General features: G+C 39.3%; 1 protein-coding gene across 1 annotated transcript in view; it reads right to left on the bottom strand.

The window, feature by feature from the left end:
• LOC100296901 (probable maltase-glucoamylase 2) overlaps positions 1–16,691 on the bottom strand; it is a 95,177-nt gene extending 78,486 nt beyond the window's left edge. The window contains exons 1-3 of the mRNA XM_010804619.4: positions 16,212–16,691; positions 12,334–12,439; positions 9,715–9,794 (exon numbers count right to left, since the gene is read on the bottom strand). Of these exons, the coding sequence (XP_010802921.2) occupies positions 9,715–9,794; positions 12,334–12,439 (186 nt within the window). The 5' untranslated portion in view covers positions 16,212–16,691. The remainder of the gene's footprint in view (positions 1–9,714; positions 9,795–12,333; positions 12,440–16,211) is intronic.
• Positions 16,692–20,098: the final 3,407 nt, after the last annotated feature.

Genomic DNA, 20,098 nt, shown 5'->3' with positions numbered 1-20,098 from the left:
GACACATACAGACTGAAAGTGAAGGGCTGGAAAAAGATTTTCCATGCAAATTGGGACCAAAAGAAAGCAGGAGTCACAATACTCATATCAGATAAATTAGACTTTAAAACAAAGGCTGTGAAAAGAGACAAAGAAGGTCACTACAGAATGATCAAAGGATCAATCCAAGAAGAAGATATAACAATTATAAATATATATCCACCCAACATGGGAGCACCGCAGTATGTAAGACAAATCCTAACAAGTATGAAAGGAGAAATTAACAATAACACAATAATAGTGGGAGACTTTAATACCCCACTCACACTTATGGATAGATCAACTAAACAGAAAATTAACAAGGAAAAAAAAAAAAAACATGTATCTATAAAGCTCACTAAAGCAAAGCACAGTAAAATGAGGTATGGCAATAAAAGGCGTTAAATTTATCAAATAAAAACAAAATAATAAAGTGCTGAAAAATTAAAGCTGTCAATTCTGTAATAGATATTTATTGAAAGTATCTTTTGAAATGGGGGTGAAAACACCTTCAGAGAAATGAAAGCTAAGGAAGCATGCACGAGCTATAAAAAATGATAAAGTCCTTTATGAATGATGATAATATCAAAACAAAACTGGGAAATACAGGAAGGAGTAAAGAGCACTATGAACAGTCAATACATGGATAAACATTAGAAACTATTCTCTTTTCTTAATTTCTTCATGGTAAACTATCAACATTATATTGTGAAATTTTTCAGAAAAACAAAGAATATGGTATGACATAGTTCTGTCTTAGATATTATGCAAGTGGGATGAATACTGAAAATAACTAAAGTACCTCATGGTACATATTTTCAAAAAAAAAAAGAAGACCGTGGTGAGAATTTTTCTCTCTCTCTCTGACAGGGGGAGAGGTGAGACAGTAGAGGGGAGAAGTACTATGTGGGATTAAGAAATATAAATAGTATAAATAACATATGATATATGCACTATTATTATACCCGTTTCATACATGAGAAAACAGAGGCATAAGGAGTTCAAGGCTTGCCCAAGTAATGGAGATAGAATAGAATAGTTATACAGGTAGTTATAAAAGTCCCAGTAGGGGATTATAGGTAGAAAAGGGAAACCTGGGGAAAAAAGAAAAAAATAAAAATAAAAAGATAGATATGTAAAATTTTAATAAAGTGTTAGCAATCTGAATTCATTAGGGTATTAAAAGAATTAACTCATAATAGTCAAGAGAGGATTCTCAAGAGAATGCTACAGTGGTTCAAAATTAAAAAATCTTTTTAGTATAATTCACAACATTGACAAAAAAAAATTATATAATCATCTCAAGCACTTTTTAATATATAAAAATGACCCAAATTTTAAAAGGAAGTTATTAAATAAGATATAGAGAACAACTAAATTCAGGTGAAAACAAAACCAAAAATATATAAATATATGTACAAAATATATAAATACCTGTGTTAACATAGGCAAAAGCTTAGAAAATTCAAGGGAAGGCTACATACAAAGCTCTTGACCTGATTCTGGGGAGGTGATTTGGAAATAAAGAGAAAGCATTACAAATATGGACTTTCCTATTTTTATTTTGTACATAACTATAATGTCTGAATCTTTCATACTAAAGGAATATATCCAAGTATAGATTTTGTGATTTAAAAAACAAAAGAATATGTCACAATACTACTCATTTAGCAAGTATTTTAGATGCTGGTCTCTAAGATTCAGACACGACTGAGCAACTTCATTTTCACTTTTCACTTTCATGCATTGGAGAAGGAAATGGAAGCCCACTCCAGTCGTCTTGCCTGGAGAATCCCAGGGACAGGGGAGCCTGGTGGGAGTCGAGCAGAGTTGGACACGACTGAAGCGACTTAGCAGCAGCAGCAGCAACAACATCTACTATAATTGCTCTGAAAAATCACAGTATAAATGTGTATGCCTGTGACTGATTCATGTTGATGTATGGCAGAAACCAATGCAATATTGTAAGCAAGTATTCTCCAATGGTTTTTCCTGTGGTCATGTATGGATATGAGAGTTGGACTGTGAAGAAGGCTGAGCGCCGAAGAATTGATGCCTTTGAACTGTGATGTTGGAGAAGACTCTTGAGAGTCCCTTGGACTGCAAGGAGATCCAACCAGTCCATTCTAAAGGAGATCAGCCCTGGGATTTCTTTGGAAGGAATGATGCTAAAGCTGAAACTCCAGTACTTTGGCCACCTCATGCGAAGAGTTGACTCACTGGAAAAGACTCTGATGCTGGGAGGGATTGGGGGCAGGAGGAGAAGGGGACAACAGAAGATGAGATGGCTGGATGGCATCACTGAGTCAATGGACATGAGTCTGAGTGAACTCTGGGAGTTGGTGATGGACAGGGAGGCCTGGTGTGCTTCGATTCATGAGGTCGCAAAGAGTCGGACACGACTGAGCGACTGAACTGAACTGAACTGATCCTCCAATTAAAAGTTAATTAAATTAAAATAACTAAGTAAATATAACAGATCAATCTTTCACGCTTATTATAAACAAAGCAATTACAGGGAAGGACAAGGAAGCCTGGCATGCTACAGTCCATGGGCTCACAAAGACTCAGACACAACTTCAGTTCTGTTCAGTTCAGTTCAGTCGCTCAGTCGTGTCCGACTCTTTGCAACCCCATGAATCGAAGCACTTCAGGCCTCCCTGTCCATCACCAACTCCCAGAGTTTACCCAAACTCACATCCATCGAGTCAGTGATGCCATCCAGCCATCTCATCCTCTGTCGTCCCCTTCTCCTCCTGCCCCCAATCCCTCCCAGCATCAGAGTCTTTTCCAATGAGTCAACTCTTCACATGAGGTAGCCAAAGTATTGGAGTTTCAGCCTCAGCATCAGTCCTTCCAATGAACACCCAGGGCTGATCTCCTTTAGAATGGACTGGTTGGATCTCCTTACAGTCCAAGGGACTCTCAAGAGTCTTCTTCAACATCACAGTTCAAAAGCATAAATTCTTCGACGCTCAGCTTTCTTCACAGTCCAGCTCTCACATCCATACATGACCACTGGAAAAACTATAGCCTTGACTAGATGGACCTTTATTGGCAAAGTAATGTCTCTGCTTTTGAATATGCTATCTAGGTTGGTCATAACTTTCCTTCCAAGGAGTAAGCGTCTTTTAATTTCATGGCTGCAATCACCATCTGCAGTGATTTTGGAGCCCAAAAATATAAAGTCTGACACTGTTTCCACTGTTTCCCCATCTATTTGCCATTAAGTGATGGGACCGGATGCCATGATCTTCATTTTCTGAATGTTGAGCTTTAAGCCAAATTTTTCACTCTCCTCTTTCACTTTCATCAAAAGGCTTTTTAGTTCCTCTTCACTTTCTGCCATAAGGGTGGTGTCATCTGCATATCTGAGATTATTGGTATTTCTCTCGGCAATCTTCATTCCAGCTTGTGCTTCTTCCAGCCCAGTGTTTCTCATGATGTACTCTGCATATAAGTTAAATAAGCGGGGTGACAGTATACAGCCTTGACATACTCCTTTTCCTATTTGGAACCAGTCTGTTGTTCCATGTCCAGTTCTAACTGTTGCTTCCTGACCTGCATACAGATTTCTCAAGAGGCAGATCAAGTGGTCTGGTATTCCCATCTCTTTCAGAATTTTCCACAGTTTATTGTGATCCACACAGTCAAAGGCTTTGGCATAGTCAATAAAGCAGAAATAGATGTTTCTCTGGAACTCTCTTGCTTGTTCCATGATCCAGCAGATGTTGGCAATTTGATCTCTGGTTCCTCTGCCTTTTCTAAAACCAGCTTGAACATCTGAAAGTACACAGTTCACATATCACTGAAGCCTGGCTTGGAGAACTTTGAGCATTACTAGCGTGTGAGATGAATGCAATTGTGCAGTATTTTGAGCATTCTTTGGCATTGCCTTTCTTTGGGATTGGAATGAAAACTGACCTTTTCTAGTCCTGTGGCCACTGCTGAGTTTTCCAAATTTGGTGGCATATTGAGTGCAGCAGTTTCACAGCATCATCTTCCAGGATTTGAAATAGCTTAACTGGAATTCCATCACCTCCACTAGCTTTGTTCGTCGTGATGCTTTCTAAGGCCCACTTGACTTCACATTCCAGGATGTCTGGCTCTAGGTGAATGATCACACCATTGTGATTATCCGGGTCGTGAAGATCTTTTTTGCACAGTTCTGTGTATTCTTGCCACCTCTTCTTAATATCTTCTGCTTCTGTTAGCTCCATACCATTTCTGCCTTTATTGAGCCCATCTTTGCATGAGATGTTCCCTTGGTATCTCTAATTTTCTTGAAGTAGGAAGTAAAAAAACACCTGGAGTAACAGGCAAATTTGGCCTTGGAGTATGGAATGAAGCAGGGCAAAGGCTAATAGAGTTTTGCCAAGAGAACACACTGGTCATAGCAAACACCCTCTTCCAACAACACAAGAGAAGACTCTACACATGGACATCACCAGATGGTGAACACCAAAATCAGATTGATTATATTCTTTGCAGCCAAAGATGGAGAAGCTCTATACAGTCAGCAAAAACAAGACTGGCAGCTGACTGTGGCTCAGATCATGAACTCCTTATTGTCAAATTCAGACTTAAATTGAAGAAAGTAGGGAAAACCACTAGACTATTCAGGTATGACCTAAGTCAAATCCCTTATGATTATACAGTAGAAGTGAGAAATAGATTTAAGGGACTAGATCTGATAGACAGAGTGCCTGATGAACTATGGATGGAGGTTTGTGACATTGTACAGGAGACAGGGATCAAGACCATCCCCATGGAAAAGAAATGCAAAAAAGCAAAATGGCTGTCTGAGGAGGCCTTAGCTGTGAAAAGAAGAGAAGCCAAAAGCAAAGGAGAAAAGGAAAGATATAAGCATCTGAATGCAGAGTTCCAAAGAGTAGCAAGGAGAGATAAGAAAGCCTTCCTCAGGGATCAATGCAAAGAAATAGAGGAAAACAACAGAATGGGAAAGACTAGAGATCTCTTCAAGAAAATTAGAGATACCAAGGGAACATTTCATGCAAAGATGGGCTTGATAAAGGACAGACACAACTTAGATGGAACAAAAATTAGATTATAGCCATACAATCTCCTTAAAAGTACTTACTAATTCTCCAAATATATAACCGATATTCCTGCTTCATCCTCTTTAAATACAAAATAGGTTGGAAGGGATCAGTGGAGAAGTTTGGGAATTTTGGGTAACTTCTAGGCTGTTGAGTTTCCTAAATCTGAGACAGATATTTAAGTAGCCCTGCTACCTCTGAGGCTGAGATCTTTAGAGTTCAAAAGATCAGTTACATTGCCATAAATCATTCCAAAGTCTACCAACCTCTATTAAAAAAAGAAAAAAAAAAAAACAGGTAAGACAAGAAATCCAATACAGTCAGATAAACACAGCACTTTTGCATGAAGTCTGCCCTAACATTCCTGTCTCAGTTTTAAGGCACTTCCTGTATCCCAGACACCAGAAGTGAAGTGAAACCTTTGAGATATACATACGGCCTTTTTGGTTTCCATAGTTATGCAATAACACAGATCCTCGTAAACTCACACCTGGATTATGGCAACTGACTCATAACAAATCTATCTCTATGCTTTCCTTAGCACCAAACTTTTCTAAAGAGTACTCTTCAGTTGTCTTTCTCATAGACTTTTATGTCATTTTGCCCTCAGAAATTACTGACTAATGGAACTTGAGAACTGAAAATAGGCTTGGAAATTATCTTATTCAACTTCCATTTGAGGCAAGGATTTTTTTTTTCAGTAGAGTCTCTGATGGATGCTTTAATTCTGTGAATGATCTGTAGCCAAATTCTTTCAAAATCAGAGATTCCTCTTTAGAGTTAACATTTTACTTTTACTTTTAATGTTTACTGAAATGTTATTTCTTATATTATTTAAAATCAGTCTCCATTTTCTAAAACCTACTATAGCTGCATATCCCAAAGTATACAGAAAAATTAGAATGAAAAAGTATCCTTAGTGTTACAAGGAGAAAAATGTACATTTGAAAAAATCTTAAATGGTCATTATTTGCAGGTAACACTGTTGTAAAAGGAAAATCCAAGAGGCCATAGACAAACTAGGAGAATTAATAAGTAAATTTAGTGTGATTTCTGTTTTAAGACCAGCAAATATTTAAAAAATCAACTTTAAATCTATATGCCAACAACAGCTAAATGGAAAATTAAAAATAATATTTAAATAAAATCAAACATAAAGTACTTAGAAAAATTTTGGAAAAAACTTATGTCTTCTGTACCAAAAATCTCAAAACCAAAATCTTAATAAATAAGTAGAAAAATATATTGCATTCATGGATTAGAATATTCACTTATAAAGATGTCAATTCTCCCAAAATTAATCTATGAATTTTATGTGATCAGAATCAAATTTATGGTGGGTTTTGAGAGGAAGCTGACAGGCTGATTCTAAAATTAATTCAGAAATCTAAAGGGTCAAAAATAAGCAGGGCAATCTTAAAGAAAAATAATGATTTGGAGAACTTACTCAACTACATGTCAAGACTTACTATGTTGCTGTTGTTCAGTTGCTTAGTCTGGTCTGACTCTTTTGTGACCCCATGGACTATAGCCCACTAAGCTCCTCTGTCCATGGGATTTTTCAGGCAAGAAAAGTGGAATGGATAGCCATTTCCTTCTCCAGGGGATCTTCCTGACCTAGGATCGAGCCGCATCTCTGCTGATCCCACATTGCAGACAAATTCTTTACCATTAGAGCCATCAGGGAAGCTCCAAGATTTACTATAAAGCTATAATAAAGAGCTTTTCTGGTGTCTTAGAAGGTTAAGAATCTGCCTGCAATGCAGGAGACCTGGGTTTTATCCCTGGATCCAGAAGATCCCCTGGAGAAGGGAATGGCAACCCACTTCAGTATTCTTGCCTGGAGAATCCCATGGACAAGGAGCCTGGAGGGCAACAGTCCATGGAGTCACAAAGAGTCGGACACGACTGACTAACAGTAATGAAGGTAATGTGAAATTAGCAAAACAGCAGACAGACTAACACTGGAACAAAATAAGAGACTCTAGAAATAAATCAACATAAACAAAGATATATGATTTATAGTAAAGGTGGCATTACAATGCAGAGGGTGAAGGATGGTAATTTCAGTAAGCAGTGATGGGTCTATTAGAAATTCAAGGAAAAAAATATTCTGGACTCCTACCTGACACCATACACAAAAGTCAACTCTAGACTTATTTTAAGATCTCAGTGTGGAAGATAAAAACAACAATGCCTTTAGAGAAAAAAAAATAGAAATACATTTTTCTAACCTTGGAGTAAGCAAGAATTTTTAAGTAGAATACAAAATTCACTAACTATAAAGTAGGTTTGTTAAAATTAAAAACTTTTTCATCAAAAGTCACCATGAAGAGTGTTAAAAGTCAAACCACAGTGTAAGGAAATACTTAAAATTTATATGACAAAAGATTTGCATCCAAAATATGTAAATACTACAAAGTGATAAGAAAAATATGAACATCCCAATAGAAAAAACTAGACAAAAACAAGAAATGGAAAAGACCCTTCACAAATATGATTATCCATCTAGCCAATCAGGGTATGAAAGTGTCTAACTTCATTAGTCATGAGGAACAAACAAATTAAAGCCACAGAACAGTTATATTGAAAAAGAAAACCATACAAAGAGTAGGTTAGGATATAGAGCAAATGAACTCAGGAGGGAATGTAAATTGGTACAAATACTTTGAGAAAACATTTTTGTATTATCATGGAAGATAATTAAGATAAAAATCCTATGAACTGGATTTTTCATTGTTTAATTATTTGCCTAGGGTATAACTATAAGGGTTGCTGTACTAGTCTCTCAGTTATGTCTGACTCTTTGCGACCCCATGGACTATAGCCAGCCAGGCTCCTCTGTCCATGGGATTATCCAGGAAAGAATACTGGAGTGGGTAGCCATTTCTTCTCCAGGGGATCTCCCCGACTCAGGGGAGAATCCAGGTCTACTACATTGGCAGGCAGATTCTTTACATCTAAATCACCAGGGAAGCCCATATAAATATATACTCAATGACAATAAAATGAGCTATATAAACCACTTTAGAAACAATGAGAAATTTAAGTTGGTCAAATTGTATAATTAATATAATATGTTATAGCATAATATATTATATCAATATAATATATAATAAAATTTAATAAATATAATATTTACTATAAATAATATTTGATAAAAATAAAATAATCTTTAGTAATAAAAGAAGCGCCAGTTAGCAAATATAATAAACTATATTTACAACAAAAACCTTGTATATGCAACATCTAGGAAAAATATTTCATAATACATCTGTAATGAAATATATCTTTCCCATTCTGTTGTTTTCCTGTTTCCTTGCATTGATCGCTGAGGAAGGCTTTCTTATCTCTCCTTGCTATTCTTCGGAACTCTGCATTCAGATGCTTATATCTTTCCTTTTCTCCTTTGTTTTTGCTTCTCTTCTTTTCTCAGCTATTTGTAAGGCCTCCTCAGACAGCTATTTTACTTTTTTGCATTTCTTTTCCATGGTGATGGTCTTGATCCCTGTCTCCAAAGGAGATCAGTCCTGAGTGTTCATTGGAAGGAATGATGCTAAAGCTGAAACTCCAGTAATTTGGCCACCCCATGGGAAGAGTTGATTCATTGGAAAAGACCCTGATGCTGGGAGGAATTGCGGTCAGGAGGAGAAGGGAATGACAGAGGATGAGATGGCTGGATGGCATCACTGACTCGATGGACAGGAGTCTGAGTGAACTCCAGGAGTTGGTGATGGACAGGGAGGCCTGGCATGCTGGGATTCATGGGGTCGCAAAGAGTTGGACACGACTGAGCGACTGAACTGAACTGAACGAAATATATATGAAAACAGTTGAGAAATATGCATATATGTATAAAAGAGTTGAAATGAAAAGAGGTTGTATTGAACATGTTTTTAAAATGAGAAGGTTTAAAATTATGTCACTGTTACCTAAATTAAACCTAAAATTTAATGCAGTCCTAATTATGGGATGTAGAATATAGAATATGAGATAAAGAAATACAGTCTAAATATCTATACCTTTATGATAAAGTCATTAAGTTACAATTAAGAAGGCTTCCAATAGTTGACATTCTTATGGAAACTACTCAAGTAGAAAATCTATGTTTTCTAACATATGTTCTTTGGGATGACTTGCCAATAACATGATTTCAGAAGATTCTTATTATAACAAGTCATTTGGGCTCTACAACAACTCAGTCATTTATATATGCTTGATGGCCTCTATTCTCAAGGAATGTGAATTCAAGCCCTCAAACATTAACCTTTCCATGACTCCTTGGAATCACGGTAGGATACATTCAGCAACATGGAGAACTCTCCCTCTACTCTGGACTTCAGACCCCATGGCCAACCCTTTTGTTAGTTCCTCCTCCTCTTCCTTTTACCCCTGGCTGCTTCCCTGATTTCCTTGGTGTTGCCTGGTGGGCTGCTGGGGTCGCACAGAGTTGGACACGACTGAAGCAACTTAGCAGCAGCAGCAACAGCTGTTCATTTCATCAGGCAAGAAAGAAAGTACTCCAAATAAGTCAAGAGGCCCATAATCCACTCTATCACCACCCTCTCCCCACGGCACATACTCCTCTTTTCAATAAAACCCAGCAGGCCCACAGCAAGGACCATTTTTCTCTGACCTCTGTCACCTCCTGGCCAGGGGCACAGTCTATCCTTTCTGATTCGGGGATTTCTGGGCACTCTGGAACAAATGAAGCACCTGCAGAGAAATTAAAGGACAAAACTGAAAATGTGGTGTGTACTCACAGTCCTAGGGAAGAAACAGCCCTAGACTTTAGTCAATTCTCCAGTCACTAATCGCTAGTAACTGGGATCTACATTTGCATAGAATGTTTAACACTTCTCCAAGGGTTCAACACGTTTACTTTTTGTTTTGCTGGGAGTTTTTTGAGACATAATTCACATACCATAAAATTCACGTGTTTAAAGTGTGCGATTCAACGGCTTATAATATTTTACAAAGTTGTCCCACCATGACCATCTAATGCCAGAACATTTTCATCACTCCAAAAGAAACCACATACTCATTAGTAGTCACTTCCCATTTCTCTCTTCTCCCAGTTCCTGGTAAACATGAATCTACTTTCTGTCTCTATGGATTTGCCTATTCTGAACATTTCATATAAACAGAATCATAAAATATGTGGCCTTTTACATCTGGCTTCTACCTGGTGTAATATTTTCAAGGTTCATTCATGTTGCAGCATTTAACAGTACTTTATTCTTTTTTGTGGCTGGATCATATTTCATGATATGAATATAACACTTCTTAAAATCTATGCTATGGTATGCTATGCTAAGTTGCTTCAGTCGTGTCCGACTCTTAGCGACCCCATGGACTGCAGCCTACCAGGCTCCTCTGTCTATGGGATTTTCCAGGCAAGAGTACTGGAGTGGGGTGCCATTTCTTTCTCTGCCTTAAAATCTACTCATCAGTTAATGTACATTTGGGTTGTTTTCAACTTACTGACTGTTCCCTTCCACAAGGGAAGGGGCTTCCTTTGCAGCTCAGCTGGTAAAGAATCTGCCTGCAATGCAGGAGACCTGGGTTTGATCCCTGGGTTGGGAAGATCCCCTGGAGAAGGGAATGGCAACCCATTCCAGTACTCTTGCCTGGAGAATTCCATGGACTGTGTAGTCCATGGGACCACAAAGAGTTGGACACAACTGAGCAACTTGCACTTTCATTTTAGTGGGTGTAAAGGATATTTCATTTGACTTGAATTTCCCAAACAACTGATGATATTGACTGTCATTTTCATGGCTTATTGGCCATTTATAGACATTCCATGAAGAAATGTCTGTTAACTCCTGTGCTCATTTTAGAAATTTGATTATTTTTCTTCTAATTTTGAATCATAAGATTTACGTATTCTGAACGCTAGATCATTTTCATGCACATCATTCACAAATATGTTCCTCCTTTAGTGGATTGTCATTTCACTTCCTTGATAGTGTTCTTTGAAGCACAAAATTTTTTTATTTTGAAGTCCAATTTGCTCTTTTTTTTTTCTTTTGGATGCTATGCTTTTTTTTTTTTTTGAGTATCATATCTAAGAAACTGTTGCCTAACCCCAGGTCACAAATATTGATATTTATGCCTATGTTTTTCTTAGAATTTTATAGTTTTGGCTGTTACATTTTGAACTTTGATCCATTTTGAGTTATAGTTTTCATGTGCTACTTGCTACAGTCGTGTCTGACTCTTTTCGAGCCCACACACTGTAGGCTGCCAGGCTCCTCTGTCCATGGGAGTTTTCAGACAAGAATACTGGAGTAGGTTGCCGTTTCCTCCTCCATAGGATCTTCCCGACCCTGGGATCAAACCCTCGTCTCTCATGTCTCCTGCATGGGCAGGCAGATTGTTTACCATTAGTGCCACCTTGGAAGGGGGAACTTTCATGTATAAGGTGAATGTGATAACCACTACACCATGGAAAGAAGGCCTGTATATATTTTCATATCATCTCACAAAATCATAGTTGTTCCTAGAAAATACCTCAATGTTTACTGTGAAGAGTGGTGAAAAGAATGAATAGGTAGGATTATGCTGTGGGTACAGGTTCTTTTCACTACACACTAAATCTATATTGATATAGTGAGCTTTATCAAGCAGAGTAAACCTCAAACTCATTTTAAGAAAAGATTTTTGTATTGTGTATATTATTATTTGGAGTACAATGTGTGCAGGGAAGGCTTCCCTGGTGGCTCAGATGAAGGAAAGAAGGCATTCTGTGGGATGTTTCTATGAGAGAAGAATTTCAAAGGTATCCATGAAGAAATCATAGGCATTTATCAGAACATGGGCTGGAGGCGAATTGTAATTGACATATTTAGGTCAAGTTAATCAGTCCCTAACTCTACTGGAGCCCAATTTCTTTCTCCATAATGTAAAGGGACTGGGCACTGTTAACTATTCTTCTTGAAGACTTTTTTATTTCATTCATGACTCTAGGTTGAAGGACAGGCTTCTGATGAGTCTCATTTTGCATTTTGCTAAAATTACATCAAATGGGACTTGGAAGACCTTGAATATTACTAGCATTTCATTTTAGGTATAGTTGTAGAACAAGAACACAGCATTTGGAAATTTATCTAAATTAATTGTGGATATAGACTGTGAATAATGCCATGTGGTGGCATGCTGAGGAATAAAGAAATAAAAGGATGTCTTTGGCATCCTGAGGGGACTTCTGTTTCACTCCTTCCAATCCAATAGCCACAAGCATCTCCCTTACCTGAAGGCTTCTCCAACAGAAGCATCAGAAAGAGGATATCTACAGCAAGTACAATTATGATGAAGATGATCAGGAGGATTTCCAATGCACTAAGCTTCCTCGCCATCTAGATGAACACAGGCAACAGGATTAAAGTAAACTGCAAAACCCCATCATTCCAAAAAATAGGTAGGCATCCTGATTAGTCTCCAACTCCTTGCCAGCTGACATGATTATCAGCATTCCTCTTTATGCAATCCAGAAGTATCTGTTCCAGCTCATCACAGTGTCTCCAAGAAACTCTGGTCAGTGCATCCAACACATGTAGGACTCTTGTCCTTTTTGTCTGCAAAGGGATCGATTACTGTCTAAGGAAAAATACATCAGACATAAAGAATTAAAGGGAGGGAAGGAGGAGTGGAACAGAGCATGGGAGAGACAGGAAGGGTTGAGATGGCTCCAAAAGCCACTTTGATCTTCACACCCTCCCTGGGCAGAGAAACGAAGGTCCACTCAGGGAGGGGGAAGGTAACAAAACCTGAATCCAGGTCTTCTTATTCCAATTCCTATGCCGGTGATGCTGAGGTGTTTAACTGTTTAGAGCTCACTAAGCCTTTTAAGAATAGGGTAACAGAAATGAAACTAGTCCTGATCTTCAATATAATGCTTACTTGTATGGTCAGGGCACACAAATCCATGTAAATGTAGTGGCTCACAGTAGCTCTAAATATTGAGCCCAGATCCAAGTTCTAAACATCAGGCATAGATACAACTTTTAAAATATTTGGTATTTTAGAGGGTATGAACTGAACTAGGAATCAAAGAACTTCACATTCTTATCCTAGTTTTCATACTGACTGACGGGTATTTCAACTATTTGGATGTGTATTTCCCATATTATCTCCAACATTCCAGACAAGATAACTATTTTGCAGCAACTATTTTATCTCCCTGCTTCTCAACTCGAGCTTTTCTATAAAAATTATCCATATTTGGGTAAGTTCTGGTCCTTTTCTCTCTCTTTGCAATGAAAGAGTTTTTCCTCTTCTTGTCTCAGTATAATCCTAGTATCTATTCCCTAGATCTCAGAGCCTTTGAATTTTTCAAACTTCTTATTCTACCAGGTACGCGTCTTCCCTCTTATGTTATCCACCTCTCCTTCTGAATTTGCTCTTTCCTCTCATAAATATTAGGCTGGGCAAAAAGTTCACCTTAAACTCTGTTGATGACTCTGTATTCTTCTCTAGACCATTATAGCTTTCTTTTTCCTTTCTTGGCAACTTTCCAAAATGATAATTCCACACATTCTGCATTACCTTCCTCTCATATTAATGGCATGAATTCTGTTTCTCACATCCCACTAAAACTGCTCCTGCCAAGATCACTAGGGGTTTAACTGCTGAATACAAAGAGCCCTGTCTTAATCACCCAGCCCTCCCAACCACTTCCTCCTCTGTAAAATTCTTCGGTTTTGGATCGTTTGATATCACTCAATCTTAATTTCCTACCTACTCTTCTGGCTTCTCTTCAATTTTCTTTGTAGTCTCCTATTTTGTGAAATGCGACATTCCCTGTATTTCATCGTGGAGCCACTGCTCACTCTCCTTTAGTGATTTTCATTGCTCCTGTGACTTTGTATAATATCTGAGGACAATCCAACCTGTATTTCTAGCTCAGAGATTTGGATTCATATATTCAGCTGTTTGTTAGATGTCTCATTTGGATTTCCCACAAGCTTAAATTCAAGTTGTTTAAACATGAAATCATCTCTCCCCATAGCCCAGTCCTAGCTTCACCAATTCTGCCAATTGGCTCCTTCTCAAACAGTTAATACCTTAAGGAACAGAATCACAACATCTTCAAAAACCTGGAAACTTTTTCTGACTCCTCTCCCGTTAGTTCTCCCAACCAGCTACAAGTTCAGTCAAATACTTTACCGATATCTTTCAAATATGTCCCTTCCTTTCCATTCCTACTGGGAACACTCTATTCAGACTATCATTTCTGGCCTGAACTGTCACCACCACTTTCCCCATAGCCCCCTACTTCCGCTCTCCCTGCTTCTGAAATCCGTTGAACACACTGCAGCCGGACTGATCTTTCTAGAGTATGAACAAGATCGTTTTATTCTCTTGTATTCAAGTCTTCAGTGATTCTCCAGAAAACAATACAAATTCTTTAGCTGTGTAACCAAAGGTCTTCATGACGCCTCCCATGCCCAGCCCCCCAGCCTCTTCATTCCCTGGGTTTCAGCTGCACCAAACCAACATTTATGCAGTGACAATCTATAAATTGATAGAGATAAAGAATTCTCTCTTTTTAACTTTGCCTCTCCTTCAACTTTCCATTCCCTTGCACCCCTGCTCTTCTCAACCCCAGCCCAATGCCATGACCATTTCTGCAAGCACTTTCTTATGCGTATAGCTTCACTTTTCATCTGAGTCTACCTTTAGGTTAATAGTTAATAAGCCAAGAAAAGAAGCACCTTAACTGTGAAATGGGAGTGAGGAGCAAAGATCTACAGCCAACTTGCCAACATGGAGTTGAGGACTGGGGTTTGGGATTGAAGCTGGGGTTTATTAACGATTCTTTATTCTCCATTCTTTCCTAGTTGCCTAGATCTGTCAGGTGTCTGCCACTGGCCTAAATTATCCAAAGAGTTACTCTCAGTCCCATAAGATATATCTCCTATGACTATGTTTCCATAAAATTCTTATGTCAAGGTTGATCAGGCAGGCGTCATGACTCCTATTTTATAAGGGAAAATTAAGGAACTTTGTCTAATCATAGTTAGTTGTGGAACTGATGTAAAAACTAAAATGCCCCACTTCTTAAATTAGAATTTGAATATTCTTACTCTCAGACTTCCCAGCTGGCTCAGTGGTAAAGAATCCACCTACCAATGCAGAAGACAGAGGAGACTCGGGTTAGATCCCTGGGTCAGGAAGATCCCCTGGAGAAGAAAATGGCCACCCACTCCAGTAATCTGGCCTGGAAAGCTCCAGGGACGGAGGAGCCTGCCAGGCTGCAGTCCATGGGTTGCAAAGAGTCAGACACAACCAAGAGCGCAGACGCACAGTCTTACTCTCTCCACAATGATTCCTAGGCTGAAGAGCTTGAAGTTCTAGAGGCCAACTCTCCGATGGTGGAATTTCAGGCAGGAAGAGAAATTTGAATGACCCAGCCCACATGTTCACAATAACCTGACTAGTTCCTCCTCCATTCCGCCCAGGACTCACTACCACAGTGAACACACTATCCATCAGTTAGCCTCTTCCTCCAAATCTCTCTTAATTCTCTCCATGGGGAGATTTTTTCTCTCCAGCCTCCTCAAACCAAAAGCAAGCACCTCTTCCATAGCTCCTTAATCCTTGTGGAGAAGCAGTTTCAGCACCTGTAATTCCCAGAGGTTCAGACACTCTGGGGACAACCCTGGGAATTTTCCAGCTATTGGAACCATTGTCATCCACGCAGAGGGTAGGAGTAGGGATTCCTGAAGGTAGAAATTCTTCCCTGCTTAGATACCCTCCCAGCCCAAAGTTACTTTTCTGTATCAAACAACGTTTTAGAATAATAAAAATCCTGGCTATTTTCCCAAAACCCTTAAGGATTGAATAACCATCTCCCTCTCTGCCCAAAGAGACAAGTTCACCTTTCTCCCAATCCATACCACATTCAGCTAGAGACCAGAAGGAGCCCATCTGTTTATTCTTTCTTTGGTTTCTCTCCAGGAGAGAGGACCCTCTCACACGAGACTCTCCCCCAAACACACACACACACACACACACACACACACACATACATACAGACTCTCACACACAGCTCTCCTCTCCAGCCAGTACAAGAAGAAAGGGACACTGCTTGTTCAAAGAATGACCTGCATAGGGAAAAGCACCCACCTCATAGCCGTATCTTTTATGTGCTGTGTCTGTCCTTCAGTGGGTCTTGAGGAGCACTGAGCAAAGGTGATCAGTCTGATGTAGTCAGCTTCTGCCAAGATCGATTTATTGCCCTATAAAGTGAGTGGCAATTGGAGGAGATGAGTGCAGTTGCCAAAAGACCATAAAAAGTCCCTCATTTTCCTTGTGACAGGAGGAAAGCTCCCTTTGCAAATAAAAGGGGGAAGGCGGGGTTTCTTCCAGTAGTTTGTCTTTTCTGTGTTCCTGTTCATATCCGATTTCCTGCTTGTCACCTTCTATTATACTCGCTTGTCTGTCCATGTAGCCTAAGAGCTGGGGTCTCAATCATCCTCTTCAGCTCTGTATCTCCTGTATTTAGCATTCAACCCAATGTCCACTGATATTTTTAAATATACAGCTCTTTGTTGAGTAAGGAAGCGAAAGAATGAATAATACTTGGTTCATCAGTTTCTCTCTCCATTTTTATCTCCCCAGCTTCTCGTGGTATAACTCAGTTTTTCATTAATTCAAGTGGGAAGGCACTGCTACTAGATATCTGTTATGCTCTCTGACTGCTCAGCATCTTTATAAGCCTAGTCAAGAGATCTGGCCCTGGTGGTCCAGTGGTTAAGACTCAGTACTTCTACTGCAGGGACATAGGTTCGATCCTTGGTCAGGGAACTGCTGCTGCTGCTAAGTTGCTTCAGTCGTGTCCGACTCTGTGCGACCCCATAGATGGCAGTCCACCAGACTTCCCCACCCCTGGGATTCTCCAGGCAAGAACACTGGAGTGGGTTGCTATTTCCTTCTCCAATGCATGAAAGTGAAAAGTAAAAGTGAAGTCGCTCAGTTGTACCCGACTCTTAGTGACCCATGGACTGCAGCCTACTAGGCTCCTTTGTCCATGGGTTTTCCAGGCAAGAGTACTGGAGTGGGGTGCCATTGCTTTCTCCGGTCAGGGAACTAAGATCCCACAAACCATGCAGCATGGTAAAAAATAAAATAATAATAATATTTTTTTAAAAAGCTTCTGTATCATTTCAGGCTTCCCATCTTGAGAAGATGCTAGACAATCTCTTTCACAGTCTTCCTTCTAGCCAAGGTAGAGGCGAGGAGCCTAGGTGTGGCAAATGGTCTATGCCTGTGATCTGAAGAAAGTAGAGGGAAGAGGGAAGTGTCATGTGGAATCCAAGATGGTGGAAAGACACATTTCAGAGTCAGCAGGAACAGGGACCTAGTAGAATCCTATGCCCAGATCCGGGGTACAAATTTCCAGACATGTGGTAAGAGAAATGGCAATAGAGTATCCCACTAGGTAATCGTGGCTGTTTTCTGACCACATAGCTTATAGACATGATACTCTAGCCCTCCTGGAGCGTCAATGAGTCACTAATATCTTTTTAAAAATTTGTTTCTTCTTACACTAACTAGTTTTTTTTTTTAATTTGAAATATAATTTGCATACCATGACACTCATCCTTTTAAAGTGCACAGTTCAGTGATTTTTTAGAATATTCACAAAGTTGTGCAATCATCACAACTATGTAATTCCAGAACATTTGCTCATACCGAAAAGAAGCCTTATCCTTCCCTCTCCTGTGTTCCTGCAACTGCCGGTCTGCTTCCTATTTTGATGGATCTGCCTATTCTGAATAGTTCATGTAAGCGGACTCATACAGTACGTGGCCAATTTGACTTCACTTAGTATAACTTTTTCAAAGTTTATTCATGTTGTTGCAGATATCAGTACCTGCAGGTATCAGTACTTTATTATTATTATTTTTTATTCTTTTGGCTACACTATGCAGCATATGGGATATTAGTCCCTGACCAGGGATGGAACCCATGCCCCCAGCATTGGCAGCATGGAGTCTTAACCACTGGGCCACCAAGGAAGTCCCCTTCACTCCTTCTTATGGCTGGATGATACAGATTGTAGCGACATTCCGTTTATTTACTCATCAGTTGATGTAAATTTGGGTTGGTTATACTTTTTAGCTATTATGAACAATGCTACTGTGAATATACATGTACAAGTTTTGTGTAAATGTGTATTTTCAGTTCTCTTGGGGTTATACTTAGGAGTGGAACTTCTGAGTCATATGGCAACTCTAGCTTTAACTTTTTGAAGAATTCTAGAAGTTTTTCAAAGTAGTGGCAACATTTTACCTTTACGCCAGCAACATATGAGGCTATTGCATATTCTCTATGTAGCAATATACAGGGGTATACCATCTTTTGAGGGCATCCAAGTAATATAACTAAGGGCTTCCCAGGTGGCACTACAGGTAAAGAATCTGCCTGATAATGCAGGAGGCACAAGAGACATGAGTCTGATTCCTGGGTCAGGAAGATTCCCCTGGAGAAGGAAATGGCACCCCATTCTAGTGTTCTTGCCTGGAAAATCTCATGGAGAGAGGAGCTTGGTGGAGTACAGCTCCTGGAGTTGCAAAGAGTGAACACACACAACACACAAGTAATATAGTACCCATAGCAGTTTATTTGCTTCAAATGTTCAGTGTGTGACCAGTACACACCCACATACACACACACACACAGAAACTTGGTTGGTTTCTGCCTCTATAAATTCCTGAAATGACGTATACACCTTATCTTTTGCTTTAAAACAGGAGAGCCTTTGTTAGAGGAAATAGCACCTGGATCCCATTTCAAATTGGGACAATATCCTGGCAAAAGATCAAGCCAAGAGATTTATTATTACGCAAGATCTTTCTATTCTTTGTGTGGTCATTTACACTTCACTCCCCATGTCCCATGCCCACTGGTGACATCTTTCATGCTAAATGTTAACTGATGATCCCAGCTATCATCTGTTCCTAAAGGGCAGAAAACAACGAGCTTTGCCATCCCTTTTTGCTAACTAGCAACCGCAAGATCCTGGGTCACATGCTTGTGCTGACCAATGAAAAAGTAACAAACATTTTGAAGGGAAGAGACAAACTTGTTAGCCAACATCTTCCCATTGCTTATTAATAAGAAGGCATGGGAAAGTGAATACTGGCAGAACTCTTTTCTCTCAGAAAGAGATAAAAGCAAACTGATGGTGGGGATCTTCAGATCAGAAACCAACAATATGTATGACCCCATCCTCCAAGGCCAGATGCCAAACTCTCAGTGACATTGCTGCCAAGACAAGGAGGGGATAGATGTTGGTGAGACCCAGACCGTACCTGCCAAGGTCAACACAAGCTTGTCTTTGTAGGTATCTACAGTCACTGATGTTATAACAAGGATGCTCTTAATAGAAAAGAATGACTTTCTTCCTCTTTAAGTAAAAATATTTGGGATTGTTATTTTTAATTTTGGCATACATGAAAAGATGAAATTATATGACCTGTAGAAGACAGAATATGTCAAAAGGACCCCAGACTTTTCCCTCATAGCTGACCGGAGTCATAAGCATAGGGCCATGTTTGGGGAGCTGCTCTGGGGTAGCCACAAACGTATGGCTCTGTGTGCGGTAGTCTTCAAAGTGTGGGCCAGGGATCAACCTCTGGGAGGTCTTAGTGACCTTTTCAGGAGTTTTGTGAGGTACAACTATTTTCATAAAAACACCGAGAAGCTATTTGCCTGTCTTACTCTCTGTCGTGAGCATATGGTGGAGTTTTCCAGAGGCTACATAATGTGCTATCACAAAAGACTGAATGTAGAAGCAGCTGTGAGAATTCTTTCTTTTCTCCATTGAGCCAGATTTTAAAGAAATTTGTAAAAATGCAAAATTATACAACTCTTCTGACTAAATGTTTTTATTTTGGAAAATATAGTTACTTTAATTTTCAATATGATAACTATCAATAGCTACAACCCCATGAACAAAAGCTCTGGGAATCCGCAATCATTTTTAAGAATGTAAAGATGTGCTGGAA

Source organism: Bos taurus, chromosome 4 (assembly GCF_002263795.3).
Source record: "Bos taurus isolate L1 Dominette 01449 registration number 42190680 breed Hereford chromosome 4, ARS-UCD2.0, whole genome shotgun sequence".
Lineage (NCBI taxonomy): Eukaryota > Metazoa > Chordata > Mammalia > Artiodactyla > Bovidae > Bos > Bos taurus.
The sequence above is the reverse complement of the archived record's forward strand: the minus strand, read 5'-3'. Positions and strand labels throughout refer to the sequence as shown.